The sequence below is a fragment of the Cinclus cinclus genome, chromosome 2 (assembly GCF_963662255.1).
Source record: "Cinclus cinclus chromosome 2, bCinCin1.1, whole genome shotgun sequence".
In the NCBI taxonomy this organism is placed as follows: Eukaryota; Metazoa; Chordata; class Aves; order Passeriformes; family Cinclidae; genus Cinclus; species Cinclus cinclus.
The window spans coordinates 83,008,076-83,027,550 of NC_085047.1; the positions used below are offsets into that span (position 1 = coordinate 83,008,076).

General features: G+C 39.0%; 2 protein-coding genes across 11 annotated transcripts; one reads left to right on the forward strand and one right to left on the reverse strand.

The window, feature by feature from the left end:
• Positions 1-1,566: 1,566 nt before the first annotated feature.
• LIG4 (DNA ligase 4) lies at positions 1,567-5,817 on the reverse strand. 2 transcript variants are annotated; one of them, XM_062487826.1, is made up of 2 exons: positions 5,745-5,817; positions 1,567-5,289 (listed from the first exon to the last, which is right to left on the reverse strand). In XM_062487826.1, the coding sequence occupies exon 2, from the start codon at positions 5,273-5,275 to the stop codon at positions 2,537-2,539; it is 2,739 nt and encodes a 912-aa protein (XP_062343810.1). In that variant the 5' UTR covers positions 5,276-5,289; positions 5,745-5,817; the 3' UTR covers positions 1,567-2,536. The 2 variants fall into 2 exon arrangements, with proteins under 2 accessions (XP_062343810.1, XP_062343809.1); XM_062487825.1 differs by having other exon boundaries at positions 5,729-5,817.
• A 49-nt stretch (positions 5,818-5,866) lies between these two features.
• ABHD13 (abhydrolase domain containing 13) lies at positions 5,867-17,247 on the forward strand. 9 transcript variants are annotated; one of them, XM_062487830.1, is made up of 4 exons: positions 5,867-6,005; positions 7,687-7,722; positions 8,696-8,760; positions 11,790-17,247. In XM_062487830.1, the coding sequence occupies exons 3-4, from the start codon at positions 8,733-8,735 to the stop codon at positions 12,836-12,838; spliced, it is 1,077 nt and encodes a 358-aa protein (XP_062343814.1). In that variant the 5' UTR covers positions 5,867-6,005; positions 7,687-7,722; positions 8,696-8,732; the 3' UTR covers positions 12,839-17,247. The 9 variants fall into 9 exon arrangements, with proteins under 9 accessions (XP_062343814.1, XP_062343818.1, XP_062343811.1 ...); XM_062487827.1 differs by lacking the exon at positions 8,696-8,760 and adding an exon at positions 6,632-6,727 and having other exon boundaries at positions 5,920-6,005; XM_062487829.1 differs by lacking the exon at positions 5,867-6,005 and adding an exon at positions 6,251-7,029.
• Positions 17,248-19,475: the final 2,228 nt, after the last annotated feature.

Here is a 19,475-nt window from a genome sequence, read left to right on the forward strand (position 1 = left end):
TAGTCCTGAAAGATGTATTTTACTTTATGCATGGCAGGGAGAAAAATGAACTCTGGTTTCATAGATTTATATAGTTCCTCTACTAGTAATATTAACAGAAGAATAAATTTAAATATATTTTGTCACTAATCTAGCGACAAATATACACATTGAAGCAATCTTATTACACCAATTTTCATATACAATCACATATGCTGTGAACATAATGCTTGAGGTTTGAACTTCAATTCAATTCCCTTATGTTATCTCAAGATAATCTTCCCCAAAATTACAAACAAAGAAAAGCTACATCTGTTAAAAACATCCAAAAATAATGCTAAATGTATTTTTTCTAAAAGAAAATGTTGAGGTTGATGACTTTTAATCTCATTGCTTCTAGAAAGGAACACGGAGAAACATTATACCTACAAGCTCCTTCACTGTTAGGTTCGTATAATAAGTCAAACTTAAGAGTTTTCTCATTCTTATCCCCTCTCAGCAAAAAAAATAGCACTGTAAAATTTTACAGGCCCATCTACTGTCTTTGTGGTACAACAGCTGTTACCAGCTGGAGAGGTTTTATGCTCAGTTGAACTGTTTCAAAAAGCGTTTCCCTAGTCACCTTCAAACTAACATTTTTAAATCTCTTTAAGACATTTTATAACTTCAAGTCCCTCTTCTGAAAAGAATTCAAGCTGCAATTATAGATTGGAAAGATTAAATGCCTTTGATTGTATTTTAACAGAAAGAATGATAGAAATTATTACAAAAACCCCACATGCAAGGTACAGAAGTTTTTAAAATCTCTCACCAGACCACTGAGATGCCATAAACAGAATAGCACATCTTACCTGTTATTTACTATCACTGACAGATTTTGACTGATTTCACCTGAATAAGTGGATCTCCCGCTTTTCAAGGATATTAATACAGATTCTTAAAACATACATACTCTTTCAGAAAAGAGGAAACTGGAAATTGAGCAACAGGAACCACACAATTTTTAAGTGCTTCACCAAACAGATGTAGTACAGTAAAAAGGTGACAAGCTATCCACAATTTTCTAATTTGGTTCTGGAAAGGAGTTCATATCCAAACTAAAGACCAGATGAATATCAGGGGGTCAAAAGAAAGGTGAGGCCTTCCCTCATTCCATCAAATCCCTGTTGGGTCAAGGACTGCACCTGGCTGCTCCACAAGGGAAAGCATGCTGAGGGAGCAGCAAGATAGGCACAAGGCAGCATCCTCACCAACAAAAAGCACATCCCACCATAGCAGCCCCACTCGAGAAAAATAACAAAGCAGGCCTGGTGTCAGGAAATTTGTGGACAGTGACTATTACATTTTACTTATTGAGTATATTTCAGAACATAAGGGAGCTGCTAATACACAGAGATACCAACGCAGTCCTTCCAATTAACCTTTAGTATCACATTCCCCAATTCTTTTTACAGGAACTTTTGCATGAACATGAGCACGGAAAGCATTGAAGAAAGAGGTCAGCTAAAAACTGACTCCGTGTGGTCTGCCCAACTTAATTTCTGTTTGATACCAATGTTGACATAACAAGAAACAAGGTCTCAACCTTTCTCCCCTCAAAGTTAATGCATGAATTATCTAACAGTAAAACAAGGAATTAAGTTTTGTGTTTTTCACAAGTGACTGTTTACTAAAAATAAATACCAGGCAGACTTTAAAAATAGATTTTATTTAGTAATTGGAAAAATATATATTGAACTGGATATTTGGAAATTAATCCTCCAATAACTTAAGAAGCATTTTTAAAAGATAAACTGATGGTTAATTTTAAAAACCTAGTCCTGTCACAATTCAGTTAAACCGTAATGAGCACAGGAGGTTATCGCAATTTTTAAGTAATTGATTTGTATTTCATACGTATGTATTAATTAATTATTAAATCATTATCACCTCAATGAAAAGTTTAGGTTCTTTTGTACAAAGGCTATTTATATAAAAAAAACATGGGATCTACACAATATCCTAAAATCAAAGTGCTTCTGAGGCAGTGTGGTGGTTAATGCTAAAACCGATGCAAGCAAATTTAAACAGTACACATGAAGTTTATAAATTACTGAATTCTCTAGCATATGGAATACATACAAAACAAGCCCACAAAAAACATGAATGTGATTGCAAATCGATAGCTAAACAATAGTCAAACAGCAGAATCTCCATAAAATAATAAATTATTCTCTCCACTTTGCACAGTGGAGGGCAAGCATTATTGAAGCTAGAACAAGCTAGCCAGTTTCAAATATATTTTATTTAAATAAAATTTTAGATCTCTCCTGAGACCAGTTTGTGGATTAAAAGGCTTAAATAATTTATCTTGTGGTGTCTTTTCCCCCTCCAATATAGCTTAGCATCCTCCTGCTTCTGCAACAGTAAAATTAAAAGCCTTCCTCAGATTTCAGCAATTCAGTGTTATTCTTTAGCCAGACCCAGCTTTAAACAGACATGAAAACACACAAAAAACATAGGACAACCTCACAAAACTGAGTCCAGTCATGCCTTTGCTCCAATCTTAAAAACTGCTTTAAACTAAGTACTGATTTTCATTCTTTGCAACTCCTTCCTCCACCGAGTGTGTTACCCAAAGCTCAGACACAATTTTAAATTTTTTTCTAAACGTTCTCCTGAGTGCTTTCATTTTTTCTACCCGTGAATAATCTTCTCCTACAACAACATGGGAGACACCCTCTTCAAGGTGAGAAACTACTTTTGCACCATAAAAACGGAGCTCCAAAGCTCTAACTGATAGTGTAGTTCCAGGGATTTTGCTTTTGGGCTCATTAACAACAGCGTAACAGTCCACATAAATGGTGCTTCCTCTCAATATACCGAGCTGACAACTGTTCCCCCAATAACGTTCTTCTAGCTCTGCAATCGAGTCCAGAGGCATTGCCTTATTGTCCTTCATTCTTGAGAACACTTCCTTGAGCTGTGCAACATCTGTGTTTGCTGTGTAACTGTCTCCATAACAATCATACTCACGAGCAAAATGTTCTTTTGTGTCAGGAGACATGTGAATCATAAAGGCTGGTTGCCAAGGCACCAGCATTTTGCTTTGAAAACACTGAAGGAGCCACTCTGCCCTCACCACATCATATTTGTTGGAAGCAATGATGTTTTTTACTCTGACATTCTCAACTCCTACAATGACACAGTAAGTCTCCGGCCCCGGGTTCTGTGCCACACTGCCACCACATTGGGCTATTCTGTTTTCCAGCTCACACTTCGAGTATTTTCCCATTCCTGTCATAACACAAAACTCAACATCTTCAAATACATTTGAAACCTTGCTTACACTAGAAAGATCAGGAGCTTTAAACTGCTCAGCTATTCCAATTTTCTTCCTCACCTTTGAAACAGTTTTCCTTTTTTTCTCATGTGGCTCATCATACTCATCTATATGAAGGTGCTTAGAGGCCAGCTTTCCTTGTGCTTTGCTTCTGAGGTCTTCTAACATGTCTGAAGTCATACACTCGTACCATTCTTTGTCTTCTCTTATCTTCTCAATTCGGGGGAATCTCAAAGTACAGTCAGTTTTATACATATCACTGTCAACAATCTCAGCTGCCTTGATCTGAACTATGACAGAGTTGCAAGGTTCAATGTACATTTCCGGTTTTTCAGTTCCACACAAGATGTTACCAGGCGGGTCCTTCCTATTGTAGGGCTTCCAGTGTTTGGACAGTTTCAAGCCTAGATCATACAACTCTTTCATAGTATAGCCAGAGCCAACACGACAAATGGAGTGGAAAATGGTTGGTTTTTCATTTGGAGGGGGCATCTCTGCAACAGCACATAGAAAATGAGACATCATTCCACCACGAGACCCCTTCCCCCAGTAACCACCAACAATTAAAAGGTCCAGTTCATCCATCAGTCCACTGACATATTCTGGCTTGATTTTTAACCAGCCTTCCCCACGTTTGTCAGGCTTGTAGGTGGACATAGGATCTTTCACCATAATTCCTTCCTCTCTGTTATCTATTGCCTCATTTAAAGCATCAATTACTTCTTTTCTTGTTCTGGCACTTCTCTTATGGACAATGTGTATCCTGCCCTTTAATGGGTTAAATACACTACTTAAGATTTCATATCTTTTGCTTAGTACTTCATGCCCCAACTTCTGATCATTAACCATCAATACATCAAATACACAGAAGCAGGTTTGAAGATCAGAGTCCTCCACCATTCTTTTTATGTCAAATTTGTTTCCTTTTTGCATAAAAGTTTGTGTGTCAGGATTGTAAGCCATCATTTCACCATCAAGAATGCAATTTTGTATATTGCCCTTAAATACATTATGAATAAATGGTGTTAATGAACCTTCAAGGGGTGAAGCACCAAACTGCTGTGTATAGTCAAACCCATTTCGGGAAAAATACTTGTACACATCCCCATCTTTGTGCATCTGCATACGTTCACCATCCAGCTTAGTTTCTATGTAGAATGTCTGGTTACCCATTTGTTTCTCAATTTGCTGGATATCTGCAATAGCAGCAAGCATTGGTTTAAAGGCAGAAAACAACATGATAGAAACATCACTAAGTGAGACAGAGGGATCATGCAGCTGTCTGCAAACTTTTTCCAAATCAGTAGTAACATTGTGCAATTCAGCAGCATCAGGATGAAAAATGGAAAATATAGTTTGCTGACTAACACCAAGCTTTAGATCCTTTATAATCATTCGTATAAGCCACTTTTGTTCCAGTGCTGTGCTCTGGCTAATTAAGTGAAGAAGACTTTTCTTTAACTGGCCCTTGTTTTTAGCAGCATTATTATTAGATATCGCATCTAAATGTTCATTGACTTGCTCTATTGTCAGTCTGCCTTGTTTTGGGCTCCTAGGTTTTAGCACAAAGTATGCAATCATTGCAAAATCTCCAGCATCTCCACGTGAGCCCGTAGGTGTTCTGTAATTTAAAAGCTTTGCAGCATCTTTTCCATCTTTTGGTAAATTAAGCAGTTCAATATAGAGCTTTGCAAGCATAGTTTCTTTAATTCCATACGCCATCCTCTCTCTTTCCAACTGTGGGAGAATAAGTCGCATAGCTGGGTAAAAGGAATCTGTGACATCTTTCTCTTTTTGATGAAGTGCATCATGGAATTTCCTCCAGGAATCCAAAAAATTCTTGAAATACTTGGTTTTCTCCGGACGAGATTTACACTTCTGTATTTGCTCCAGAGTAGAACACAGATCTGCAAAAGGCACGTGAGAGGCCACCGTTTTTTTAGGAGGAGGCTGTGAAGTAGGTGCAGAAGCCATCAGTCTGTTTTTCACTGGGAACAAAATAAAATTACAGATTTATAAACAGAACGCCAGCACGTTATGATTAAAAAAAAAACCAATAAACCATCTCTACTTAGGATTTACGGGTTTTTTCCTCATTTTAAGCCACTATCTTAAAGGTCCCCAGCTGGTTCCTCATTTAAGGATCAAACTCAGCAGCGAGGCTGCGACATTGAAACACTGTCATCGGCAAGACAAAGGTCTGCCCGGCAGGAGAAGGCACAGCGCTCCCCTCCCGCTGCTGCCCAGGAGGGAGCTTTCAGTGCTCGCAGGCCGATTTCCTGCTCCACCTTCCCCGAGAACGCAGCCTGCCCCCGACACCACCCGCCTCGGCCCCTGTGTCCCGGGGGAGCGGACAGCGCCCGCGGGCAGCTCCCGGCACCAGCCAGCCGAGAGGATGGAGGCACGGCCACCCCAGGGGAAACTCACGGGGATCCGCCGCTACCTGCGGAGCCGGGCTGACAGCGGCCTCCCACCGCCCCGGAAGAGGAGGGCCAGCCCGCTGACACCGCGGTCCGCGCTCCTCCCCCGGGCCGGGGCAGGGAAAGGCGGGGAGAGATGGGAGAGCGGCCGCGCTGTGCCCTGGAAGCGGAACCGCGGCTGCGGTGACTTCCTGCCTCGGGAGGAAGGAGCGGCGGTTGAAGTTCGCGTCGGGGTCTGCGCTGGCCCGAGCCCCCGGCGGAGGCCGCCCGGGAGGATGCGGCGGGTGGGTCTGGCCGCGCCTCGGGTCCGCCGGCACCGCGGCACGGCGGGGGCGCGGGCCCGGCTCCTGGGGCCGCGCCGGGCCGGGCCGGGCCGGGGGGAACCGGGGCGGCCGGCGGGGTTCGGGTTCGGTCTGGGGTCTCCGGGCTAACCGCGGCTCTTCCCTGGGGCCGGGCGCTGTCCCGGGCGGTGTGCGGCTCCTGTGCCCGCCGAGCGGGACGTGGCTGTCGAGGAGCTGCTCCCTTGACAGCGCCGGTAAAAGTTCCTGCGGGTGCCTTCCTCCGAAGCCCCGGGAGATCTTAAGCTTCGTGGCAGCAAAGTCTCGCTCCGGTGTTTCGTTTGTCTCCACTGCCAGATTAAGCAATTGCAGCAAACGGGTGCTCGTAGAAGGTGGGGCTGATGGTAGCTGTAGTGTTCTTAATGGGCCAAGTGGTTGTTTTGAAAAGGCTGAACCGGGTGTTGCTCTTAAGTCAAAAAGGAAGCAATTTAACCAGCTTCGAAATTACTATGTTTTAGGAGCCTATGGTCCCTAGAAAGTTCAGGTTCCAAGGTAAGGTATAGCCAACCTTGGTTTGTTGTTTGGTTTTTTTTTTTTTTTTTTTTTTTTACACGGTATCACCGTAAACCAAGACCTGGAATGAATTCAAGGAAAAACATTCTGGATTATCAGTGTGTACAACTTGATGCAGAGCTGTGGATATTGGCCGTTTGCCAGAGGCAGGAAACGTATGACGTTTTAGTTATTTTTATTAGAGTTTTTTCCTTTGTTAGGAGTTGCTACTTTGCTGGGGTTTGTTTGGGATTTTTTTGGTTGTGGTTTTGTTATTTTTGAGTTGGGTTTTTTTGTTTTGCTTTTCCTTTAAATGAGTGTCTCTGTGGTACTAGAAAGTATATTCTTAGTACTAAGAAAGTGTATTTTTCTGGTCCTTACCAAGTTTGTAGGTTTTCTTCCTTATCAGTTCCCCCTCAACTAACTTTTTATAGTTGAGGAACTAATATTTCTACTTACAGACGTCTTCTGAATAAATGTGAGTAAATGTAATGTTTGCACAAATCTTGTTCTGTATCTGGAGGAGGTAGAGTCTAGGAAAAGGAACTGGAGACATATTTCATTAAGTATTTCTTAAGAATGCAAAGAAATACTTGATTTTGTTTGTTTGTTTGTTTTGAAATCCAAAGGATTTTAGTGAGTGGTAAGACTTAACTTTTTTTTTTTAAGTTCTTTAATGAGGAAGCAGCCATTAAACATCTGATTGTGTTTCTTAGCACTAACTTTAAAGCTGATTAAGCACTAAAAGTTAGTTTTAAGGAGAGAATGTAGTGTTTGTTTTTATGTACTATGTTCTATGTTATTATTATAACTAGATATTTTATTATTATTGTGGCATTACAGTATTGTCATATACTGTGTGTTGTGTATATAGTCCAGGACATTTCATTGTGATTCTTGAACTTCATTATAAGATGTTTTAAGTTTTATAATTTCATCAAATGTTTCAAACAAGCATTCAGCTTGATAGGAGGAGCACGTGATGCACAGTTTCATTACTGAAACAGTTGTAATTTATAGGGGGTTTGGCTCTTATCACTTCTTAATCTTCTTTCAAGTAACAAGATAAACAGTGAATTACATGTGTAGTTCAAAACAATTTTATTCAAAATTTATAAAAGGAATTGTTTTTCAGGCAGAGATGAAGCCTGGGAAATCATCACATCTCAAGGTAAGTGTTTTATGATATGATTAATGTATGAAAATAGTACCTTTTAATACTAAAAATGTAGGCAAAGGCAGACCAACAGAACCTGTGGCACATACAAGAGTAACTTCAGCTGCCATTCAAAATGAACAAAAAATTGTTCCCTAGTACTTTAAATATACACTTAAATTTTTGTGATTTTTTTTTTTTCACTTGATAATTGCGTTAACCATTTTAAAATATCGTTAGGGCAAAATAGAATGCTGTTTAGACACCTTGCTCATAAGAAGTTTGTGGGTTTTTTCTCAGAATTCTTATTGTTGTGATTTGTGTTTTCAGTAGCTACCTAATTTTGGGATTTAGCTCATCTGATAGAACACAGAGGTGTGCAATAGTTCCTAGGCTGTGGGTTCAGCGGTGGAGATGTATGGGTACAGGCGTGTGTGTGTGTGTGTGTGTGTGTGTGTACATCATCTTATGTATATATGCCAACACAAATCTGAAACTCACTGCTTCCAAATTTCCTTTCTGTCTTAAAAGACAATACAGTTCCATGGCAGTTTAAGCCAAAGGTACAGCAGCAGTCTGGCTAAGTCTTACTTTTGTTAGGTCTTAGCTTTGGGTTGGGCTGCATTGCCTCTGTGGCAGTGGTTCCCACAGTAAAGCTTTGTATTTCAGCACTGTCTTCTGCTTGGCTTTTGAGCTTTATGCGCATCACCAAATAAATACTTTCAGGAAGTATCAGGATTCCCAAAGGCTACCCTTTTTATTGCTCATTATCAGAGGGACAAGGGGAAAATACTTTTTAAATGACCTTATGCTTATTTGCCTAGCCTTTTACTTAGTTTAAATAATCAGTGATTATGAATTACTATGAATTCTGTAAAATGGGATGTGACTCCTTGTTATAGGAAAATCTTGTTTTCAAAGTTGCAACAATTACATTAAATATAGTGGTGTAATGCAATATTTCTTAATTTTTTATTTTTTTTTTTAGTGAAGCAAGAATGCCCTCCAAGAGCTTAAAGGGATGAATGCATTTTGATATAACTGAGACATCAGGTAGTTATGGGGCAAGTCCATGACTGGTTGTTGTAGTCTAGGAACGGAAACAGTCTTGTCTAGAGAGGATCAGGTTTGTCCAGGTGGTGGGTTGATGGGTCTGCTGTTTCTCAAGTTGACCACATCAGGCACCAAAGTCAAAATACACTGTTCTCCCACTCTTATGCCTTTTCCAGATTGTGCTAGCCCCTATTAGTCACAAAATTAGAGATGCAAGAAACATGTGTTACATGTCCTAATTCATGACAGAGTATTTGCAGCATAAGATGTTACATTGTAAACTGCTTGAAAGGTTTATAACTTCCTATCCAGCACACCAGGAGTGGGAAATAAAAACCAAGGAGAGAATTTTGTGTGTGTTGTCTTGCAGTATGTTGAACCTTCTCAAATCTCATACACTTCAAAAAGTGCTGACCTTACTTCTCACTGAATGTTACTATGTTAGCTTACCCTTTTGATTTCTGTTCTTCAAGTAGAAATTTTGTTCTGTTTGTATCATCTTCTGCTGTCCAAGATAGTGTTTGGAAGGTTTGTTGCTTTGACTTCTGTGGAAGGTGTGGGTTGTACGTTTATTGAGAATGAGATTGTATTGATTTGATGTAGAGTCTCTTCTAGGCCTGTCTGCTTGTTTGAGAAACCATCCTTTTCTGCTCTAGTGGTCTTTTAATTGGTATTGGAAGGTGGGGAGGAACCTAGGAAAAATTTTTTTATCTTAGTTTGCTAGCTAACAAATCTTGCAACAAGATATGAAGGCCTGGCAATTAATGGAACCAGTGAAGTTTCACACAGCTGAGAAAAACACTTAGTAATGTAATTGTTCAATATTGCAGAGTAGTCAGCTTTATTTAAATATGCAGTGAAACATTTATGGCTGTGTAGTTTGCTCTGTAGTCAGCTACTTACTGTATGTTGAACTTTAGTTGTAGAATGCACTGGCTTTGCAATTCCAGTTGCAAAGTATTTGTATATACCTATATGTACACCTATATATGTATAGATACACGTATATATGTTTGTACGCCTATGTATGTATATGCATCAGAAGTATTTGCACAGCAGCACTATCTCAGTTAGTAAAATACTTTGATAATACTAGCCTGCTGAAATAAAAATAGAAGTGGTGCCCTTTTCAGGAAACTAATATGGCTTGCAAAATCAGCTGTGGGTATCAGTCTCCAAATAATAATCCTTAGTGGGAGAGCCATTGCAAAACTTTATCACTTGAAGTGAGAATTTTTTTTTAGTGCTTTGTCTCTTAGATTTGTTTAACAGTGGTTCTCTTGTGAATATCTTGTTGAGAAAGTATTTTTGAAGTTTCTTTGAATTTTGTAAGAAAGCAAAATGTTGTATAATGTAGTTAAGGAGAATGCTTTTACTGTCTCATTATCAATGCTCTTATAGTCTTGAAATGTAATGCAGGCAGTGTTTGTTAACTTCTTTAGGAAGTTCTCTTAGAAATTGAAGTAGCTACTTTATGTGTCTTCTAATCATTGTGAGTTGTTTTCAAGAGAAATGGATCACAGGAATTAAATTTTCTTATAGACAGTATTTGTGCATACTTGGCTAGGGATATTAAACACGAAATTAATATAAGAAAATAAAGTTGAGAACTGTTCTTTTAGACTACTTTATATTTCACCAGTTTTATGTATTTGGAGTAGATACACTATATAAAAGTTAATATCTCATTGGTTTTGGTTGATACATGAATCTTAAGATGTGATATACTTATTTCTGATTTAATTCTAATTTTTTTGCATAAAATAGAGATGGTTTTTCCTGGTCAGATGGGGTGCTTATACCTGTGGAATGCAAAGGCTGCACTTTTTATTCCTTGAGCATACCAAGATGGCTGGTATAAAATGCTTGGATGCATCATCTCTGTGTGTCAGACTCCTCTGGAGTTTGAATTCAGACTATTTCAGTACTGTATCCTTTTAGGAGATTATAACTTTGTGTCTAAAGTGTGACTATTATCTACTGTATAGCTTAGTGTTCTAAAACAAGTGAGTTTGTCATCTCCCTTCCAGGTAGTGTGATTATTCAATTCAGTGGTGACTGAATGGTTACTGTAGTTTTTGTGTAGGCTTAGCAGTTTTTGTCTGTTTCCATATGAACCAGGAGTGAATTCTGTGAGGTTTTGTATGGATGCTGGGAGATATAAATTTTGCTTGGAAAGCAGGTTTCATCTGTTACCATTAACATCACTCTCCTCATTTTATGCTGTATGTATGTTTTTGTCATGAGTCTGTTTTCATGTTTAGTATTTTCAGCAATGCTTTTTATTGACCAGGGAGTAATGTAGTTAACTGACTGCTTTCAGTTGTCTTGCATGATGATAAAATCTTCCATTCAGCTAAAGACTTACTGTGGATTACTGATCTGATAGTGGAAAATTGTTATAAATCAGAAGCAATCAAAATATAGCAAAAATGCAACTGCCATGTGGTATCTTATTGTAGAGGAGTCTCTTCTGAGCAGTTCAGGTGTTGCTCTGTAACCACAGTTGATTGAAATGCTGAAAGACAGTCACTGACCCATACCATTGATGCGATACGTGGTGAGCCTCCAGTGGCTGCAGAGTGATGTGCACAGGTTTACTGTATGCTACTTAGCAACTTAGAAATAAAGGCTATTTTTATTCGTGTTCTCTGAATTCTAGAATTACTTCAATGAGCAGCTTTGACAAACTGGTGAAACTGTATGGTTGTTCTCTTGCTTAGTAGGAAAGTCTGAGGGAAAGCAGAAGTTACTGAGGTCAGTCAACCAATCTTCTAGTGCTGTTAATGGACTGCCTGCAGCAATACTGTAAATGGGATTTTGAAGGGCTCTAAAGCTATTTCTTATGATTGCATTTCTTCTTGTTTTACAGGGTCAAATGGTTTCCAAAAGGGAGCTTGCCACAAATTTTATATTAATGCTCCAGTATGTTAACTTGTCATTACTCTTCTTCAAGTATAAATGCTTAAATTGCCTTTACCTTTTTCTTTTTCCTATATTTATATGTATACATTTGGGTTCTTTTGCAGGATTTACTTGGAGTAAAAGATCACTGACTTCTACAATGGAAAAATCATGGATGCTTTGGACCTTTGTTAAAAGATGGCTACTAGCTTTGGCTTCCTGGTCTTGGAGTCTCTGCCGTATTTGTCTTTTGCCCTTGATAGTGACTTTTCACTTGTATGGAGGCATTATACTCCTTATACTAATATTTGTATCAATAGCGGGTATATTATATAAATTCCAGGATGTTCTGCTTTACTTTCCTGAACAGCCCTCTTCATCACGCCTTTATGTTCCTATGCCTACTGGTATACCGCATGAAAACATCTTCATCAAAACCAAAGATGGTGTTCTTCTCAATCTTATTCTGCTGAGATACACAGGGGACAATGCAGCATATTCTCCAACCATCATTTACTTTCACGGGAATGCAGGCAACATTGGCCACAGGCTGCCAAATGCTTTGTTAATGCTGGTAAACCTGAAAGTAAACTTAATTCTGGTTGATTATAGAGGTTATGGCAAAAGCGAAGGAGAAGCAAGTGAAGAGGGCTTGTACTTAGATTCTGAAGCTGTCTTAGACTATGTGATGACTCGGTCTGATCTTGATAAAACAAAAATTTTTCTTTTTGGCCGTTCCTTGGGGGGAGCAGTAGCTATTCACTTAGCTTCTGAAAATTCCCATAGGATTTCTGCCATCGTGGTGGAGAACACCTTTCTTAGCATCCCATACATGGCCAGCACTTTGTTCTCTTTCTTTCCAATGAGATATCTTCCTTTATGGTGCTACAAAAATAAATTTCTATCCTACAGAAAAATCTCTCAGTGCAGAATGCCTTCACTCTTCATCTCTGGGTTGTCTGACCAGTTAATCCCACCTGTTATGATGAAGCAACTTTATGAACTATCCCCAGCTCGGACTAAGAGATTGGCAATATTTCCTGATGGAACTCACAATGACACTTGGCAGTGCCAGGGTTATTTCACTGCACTTGAACAGTTCATCAAAGAAGTAATAAAGAGTCACTCCCCTGAAGAAATGGTGAAAACATCATCTAACGTAACAATAATATAATTGATATTCTTCTTTCGGGGTGGGGTGGGGCAAGTACCTGCACTGTAACTTGATTTGTGATAAGTGATAAAAGAATGTCTGTTTTTAAATGTATGTCATGTCTGTACTTGCCTAAAGAGTGAAATTAAACTTGGAAAAGGCTGATATTTTATTAAGGTGTTCCAGATAACTTTTACATTTGCAGCATTGTAAATGAACCATTTTATGTCTTTCTCATACTTTTTTGGTATCTCTGTCCATATATTCCATTTGTTTGATATGTACAACAGATGCTATTAAAGAAACTTGCTACAAAAGTAGTACAGAATGTATTTAGAACATGGGGAGGCTCTCTGGTATTCACTGCTGTATGTGTGAGCTTTTTGGACAGCCATGGTTAGCACAATGATTGGTTGCTTCTCTTAGAGTTTATTTAAATTGTGCCATGCATGAGATTAGTGTTTTAGTTATTGAAATTTTATATTATTCAAAGTGGAGAGTCTTTAATGTGCTAAATAATATAAAATAATATAAATGGTAGAGTATACTTGCAAGTATACGGTCCTGGGTTATTACTGGTTTCTATGGTTATGCAAACTTACATATGTCAAACTGCAGCTGAAGATGAAAAGATACTTTCCTTACTTTCATTTACTATTTGTACTATAATAGTGCCCAGAAGGTTGGTTATATATGCCTGACATTGTGACTTGAGAATTTTACCCAGGCAGTTTCTCTATAGAAAATAGAAGTAACTTTTTCTGAAAGAAATCAGTGCAATCTAAGCTCCTTTCTGCCTCAAGCTCTCCTCTTTAATGTACAGGCAAAATATTTGTTAATACTAGCTTGCTTGTGCATTTGAGGTGGTATTTCTTAAAGCAAAATGGGTGGTCATACAAGGTAGAAGGTTTTTGTGTTCAGACTTTTACGCTCGTCTAATTAAATATTTGTTACCTTTATTTACACCTCCTAAGGAAACGCATTCAAATAATTACCAACGCTCACATGAGATATAAATGTGTGTAGTTGTTACAGTGACAATAATGAAAATGTGCAGATAGTCACTGAGGGTAGGAAAGCTCTGTAGGCAATGACTGATTGGAGCAACAAGCCAAGGACAACTGCACGAGCTTCAGCAAGAGGAAAGGCTGGGGTCACAACGCCCCATGCAGCACTCCAGGCTGGGCAGAGAGTGGCTTGAGAGCTGGTCAGCAGAAAAGAGACTTGGGGGTGCTAGTCAGCCCCTGGCTGGATGTGAGCCTGCAGTGTGTCCAAGTGGTCATGAAGGCCCATGGCATCTTGGCCTGTATTAAAAAGTGAGGCCAGCAGGACCAGGGCAGAGACTGTACCCCTGTACTTGGCACGGATGAGCCCACACCTGAAATCCTGTGGTCAGTTCTGAGTCCCTTGTTACAAGAATGACATTGAGGTGCTGGAGCAAGTCCAGAGATGGGCAAGAGTGCTGGGAAGGGTCTGGAGCACAAGTCCTGTGAGGAGCAGCTGAGGGAGCTGGTGGTGTGTAGTCTGAAGAGAAGGTGGCTCAGGGGAGACATCGCTCTACAAAGAAGTTTCAAATTAGATATTGTAAAACAAATTTCACTGAAAGAGTGGTTAGCCGTTGGACTAAGTTGCCCAGGGAGATAGCGGAATCACCATCTCTGGAATCATTTATAAGTAGTCTGGATGTGGCACTTGGGGATATGGTTTAGGCATGATTATGGTTGGTGTTAGGCTGATGATTGTACTAGTTGACCTCGAAGGTCTCTTCCAACCTTGTTGATTCTGTGATCAAAGGCTGTTAGCTCAGTCTCTAATAGAGTGTGGGAGCTGTTTAGATCTCCTCTGCAGGATTAAGTACTCATTGGCTGCAGCTGAGTTTGCCTCTTCAAAACATTTTTTTTTTTAATAGAAAGAAAAAATTGGAAAATCTTCCACGCAATCTGTAAAGTTGCCCTTTGGATTCAATTTTTTAAGTAAACTTTTCTCCCATGTCCTGATTCAGAAAAGCATCTCAGCACATACTTAAAATATGTTTCCTGATGGACGTATTTTAAGTCATATTTTAAGTTTGTGCTTAAGGTCTCTGGTTGAATAAAACTGCTTTTCTGAACTGGTGCCTTAATGGTTATGTCTCCTAAAAAACCTATACGTCTTTGTGGCTATATGGATGTAAAAACATAGAGCATACTTTTCAATTTGAGTGAAACCAAAATTATCTTTTCAGCCTTACAGTGGTGTGATTTTTTTGTTTGTTTGTTTTTTGGGGAGAGGGGTATTTGAAGTAGTTTGACTGGGGACTTGGAGATGAGGCAGATGTATAGCAGAAAATTGATAGACATAGCATTGCCTTTCCCTGGTATATTCTACAGTGAGGTGTGAGCTGCTTGTGTAGATTGTTTCATCTCCTTCACATTGCTTTAGAATAGAGATGGAGGGAGAGAAGGAAAATTTGAAAATACTGCTTTTCTAAAAATCAGTTGATAAAGGCAGAAGAATTGTTGGAGGCAGAATGAAGAGAAAGTAATTGTTTCAGAAGTTGTCATATCTTGACATTAAATACCATTGGGCGGGGGGGAGGGGTGGGGATTCACAAGGCATTAATTTCTAAAGTAACATAGCATTTGACCCCACTTCCCACTAATCAAAACAAAACTCTCAACCCCAGAATACCCCTAGTATTGTGTGGTACTTGTATACAAATGAAGTATTCCTATTTGAGCACACGGTTGCTGAGACACAGACAAATGTGTGGTGTTAGATTATGGCAACCTGCAACTCTTCAAAATCAGCTGTATCTAAACATTACTTTTTATTATCAAGCCATATATCTTTTCACTATATTGTCTGCATGACATAAATATGAAACTTTAATTTTGCAGGTACTGGGTATGAGTTGACACAATTGTCATATGTGCATCCTTTACACTTACGTGGTTTCTTTCACCTTCCACATATGCACAGTTTTGTTTCTCGCTTAATGGGTTGGCCACATGCACTTGTGAATGAATGTTGTTATGCTATATTTCATTGCATTTGTTATGAAGTCCACTGAAGGAAAATAGGAAGGAAGTTATGTTTTTATGCAAATATTCCACTGCTCTGCATACAATTCTTTAAGGGAAGGAGGGAGGAACAAAGGGGAGGAAATATGTTCGGACAAGTGAAGACTTGTTTTTTATTTCATGGACTGTGTGATGGAAAGCACAGTTACCTGCTGCTAAAAACTGAACTGCAAGCAACATAGTAATAATATCTTTAAATTGCCAAATGGTGTGTTATGATACTGTTGCATTTCTTTTGTTTAATATCATTATATGTTTTCCCATAACAGTTATCCATTTGTGTATAGATGTTTCCCAAATATTTATCCTGTAGATACAAATTTCTGCTTTGGGAAGGAGTTGAGTTCTTTTCACAGGTTTGTAAGAAAGCCTTAGTTTAAAATATCTTCATTAAAGGAATTTTCTGCTTTATAAGAGGAAATTTAATTAAAAAAAAAAAAAGGTAAAAACAAAGTTCCTGGGGAGGGGTCAGGAGTTGAACAGCTGTAGCAGTACAGTTCCTTGTAAGGAAGCATAAAACCTTGTGTGTGCACACATGTGTGTGGTTTTAATTAGTGGAAATACTTGAGGCTTCCTACTAACCCAAGTTTACATTCCCAGAATTTGTTTCTGAACTGTGAAATGCAGAGAGATAAGCTGTACTTTCTTCTGGAGAAATATTAACTGGTTTAGTTGCCCTCATGTCCATTTCTCAGGTAAAATTAGAAATAGAGCACAAATGCATTTGGTAGGCTACGGACAATCTGTCAGCTAAAGGGCAGAAGGATTAAGTATTTATACAAAATATGCATATCAGCACCTCTAAGCTAATAATTGGGTCATGTTGGATGTTCACAGTGAATGAAAGGCAGACTTGAGAGTCCAAAGTGTGGTCCTTTCTGTTAACAAAAAGATGCAGATGTACCTCCATTTGTATTTCATCAATTCTTGAAAAATGCATTTTTATTTTTATTTTTGTTGATAGTGATTTTGCTAGGGGCACTTCTGCCAAATATAAAATTGGTGCCTCTTGCATGTAGTGGGATCAGCCTGATGTATCCCATTAGGTATAATTTGCAATGGCATCCTGCTTGTGTAATTTAGAGTAGAACCCCACAGAAGTGTAAATAGAGATAGCATATTAAATTTATAAATAACACTTATGTTTTGAATTCAGAAACAGTCACTGATTATGAGATGCAAGCTTTTTATGATTTTTCTTTAATATATAGTTAAGGCAAAACTGTCTTCTAAAGTATTCTTAAGTTTTGTAGACAAAGCATAAATGTTATTGTATATGTGCTAATTGTGGCAAAGTTTTACATTATCATTCAAGTTGGTTTTTACAATAAAGTTAATTTTACAAAAAAACACTTTTCTATTTTTATGTACTGACATATGCAATAAATTGATACATTAAAAGTACTATTAATGTCTTGTTCTAGTTTGTGGCCTGTCTTCAGTATGTGAGAAGAGGTAGTTTTGTTTGCATGGTAACAGATCTACCCCAAAGTGTCATTTTCAGTCACTTACTAAAGCTAGAGCACATGGACTAGGCATCTGCATTGTTAGATGTGGTCTTTGTGGAAAGCTATTGCAACAGGGGAAAAAGCATATTAGAAATATGTTTCTAAGCTTTGTCATGTATCCTCCCTTTCAGGAAGTGTTAGTAAGTAAATCTGGTATGTGGTAGCTCTCCATCACTTTCTAACACATTTTGCATTTCAAATTTTCTGTTGTCTTGAGGTCTGAGAGATGGTCTAAACATTATGTCCATTAGAAAGTATTTTGAAGTGTTCCTGACTAGTTTTACCACCTGTGCTGACAATATTTTAAATGTCAATTTTAAATCCTGTAATGCTGCTCAGATTTATAGTTAGTTCATACAGTTGGAGTGGGATACTCAGTCTGAAGCAATTTCTACTTTCTTACAGAGAAATGCTTTTCTAAGATTATATCACCTCTGCTCCCATTCGGTATGGTTAATACGAAATACCCAGAAAATAAGGCCTTACTGCTGTCTTTTCTAAAGCTGCAAAATATGTGTCCCTTCCTGAATTACTGCAAGGCTTATAGTTCATTTTTAACCCAGTACCTAGGAAACGGGGCTGTGGGTGTGGGGTGTAGGTGTGGTACATTTGGACACTGTTCAAGATACCTATTAATTTGGAATTAAAAAAAATACAAAAACTCATTTTTGAAAAGGAGGAAATGACAGTACAGGAACAACTCCAGATTTGGGTACTTCATGGGACTATTACCCTGAATGAGAAGCAGGTTGCTGTTTGTGAACCATGTCACTAAAACTTACTTGCACAGTGCTGTTCTGGAGAACACAAGTCTTGCATTTGCTTTTTCTTACTTGAAAATTGATCAGAAGCTGGGCTACAGAGTGCAATACAAACTGTGTATTGGACTGTCTCATGATGTTATATTCATTTGCTTAGTAGGTGGGTATAGGCCTTCATATCATGGTTTTTCATATCCACAAAACATGGTTTTTGTGGATTTTTCACCGTATATGCAAGTGCTGATTAAATCATAGTAAACATTCATGAGGGTGTATGAACATCCAAAATAAAATTGGAGCAGCTCTGCTGAGAAGAACTTGGAGGTGCTGGTGGATGAGAGGCTGGACATGACCCAGCCATGGGCACTCACAGTCCAGAGAGCCAAACGTGTCCTGGGCTGTGTCCAAAGCAGCGTGGGCAGCAGGGCAAGGTTAATGATTCTGCCCTTCTGCTCTGCTCTGCTCTGCTCTGCTCTGGAGACCCCACCTGCAGTGCTGCATCCAGCTCTGCATTCTTCAGCATGGAAAGGGCATTGAGCTGCTGGAGGGAATCTAGAGGAGGGCCACCACTCTGATTAGAGGGATGGAGCTTTTTCTATGAGAAAAAGCTGAGAATTGGGCTTGTCCAGTCTGGAAAACAAAAGGTTTTGGGTGACCTAATTGCAGCTTTACAGTACCTGAGGGAGGCTACAAGATAGATGGAGAGACTTTTTACAAGGTCACATAGTGCAAGGACAAGAGGGAAAGGCTTCAAATTGAAAGAGAGTAGGTAGGTATAGAGTAGATATTTGGAGGGAGTTCTTTGCTGTGAAGGTGGTGAGGCACTGTAACAGGTTGCCCAGAGAAATTGTGGATGCCCCATCCCTGGAAGTGTTCAAGGCCAGGTTGGATGAAGGTCTCAGCAACTTGATCTAGTGGAGGATATCCCTGGCCATGACAGAGGTGTTGGAACAAGATGGGCTTTAAGGTCACTTCCAATCCAGGCCATTCTAATACCTTGTGAAATGAAACTGAGACCAAAGGCTTGTTGTCTGTTAAAAAGGTCAGACAGATAGGTTTTGAGAAAATGTTGAACTATTGGCTTAGCAAAAATTGTTTGCTCCGAAGATATTGAACATGCCTGAGCTTTACATCTCTTTTTTGGACCCTATTCAGGGTCTTCATTTTACATTTTACAGTGAGTTCTGTCTCTGTAAGTAGACAAGGAGGATAGACTGATTATTTTCTGGATTTGTTTTGAAAACATTGATGTGATTAATTTGTTATGCTTCAGCTTGGCTGGGGGCAGAATGACTCTTGTATGTCTTGGAAAAACAGCATTTTTTCT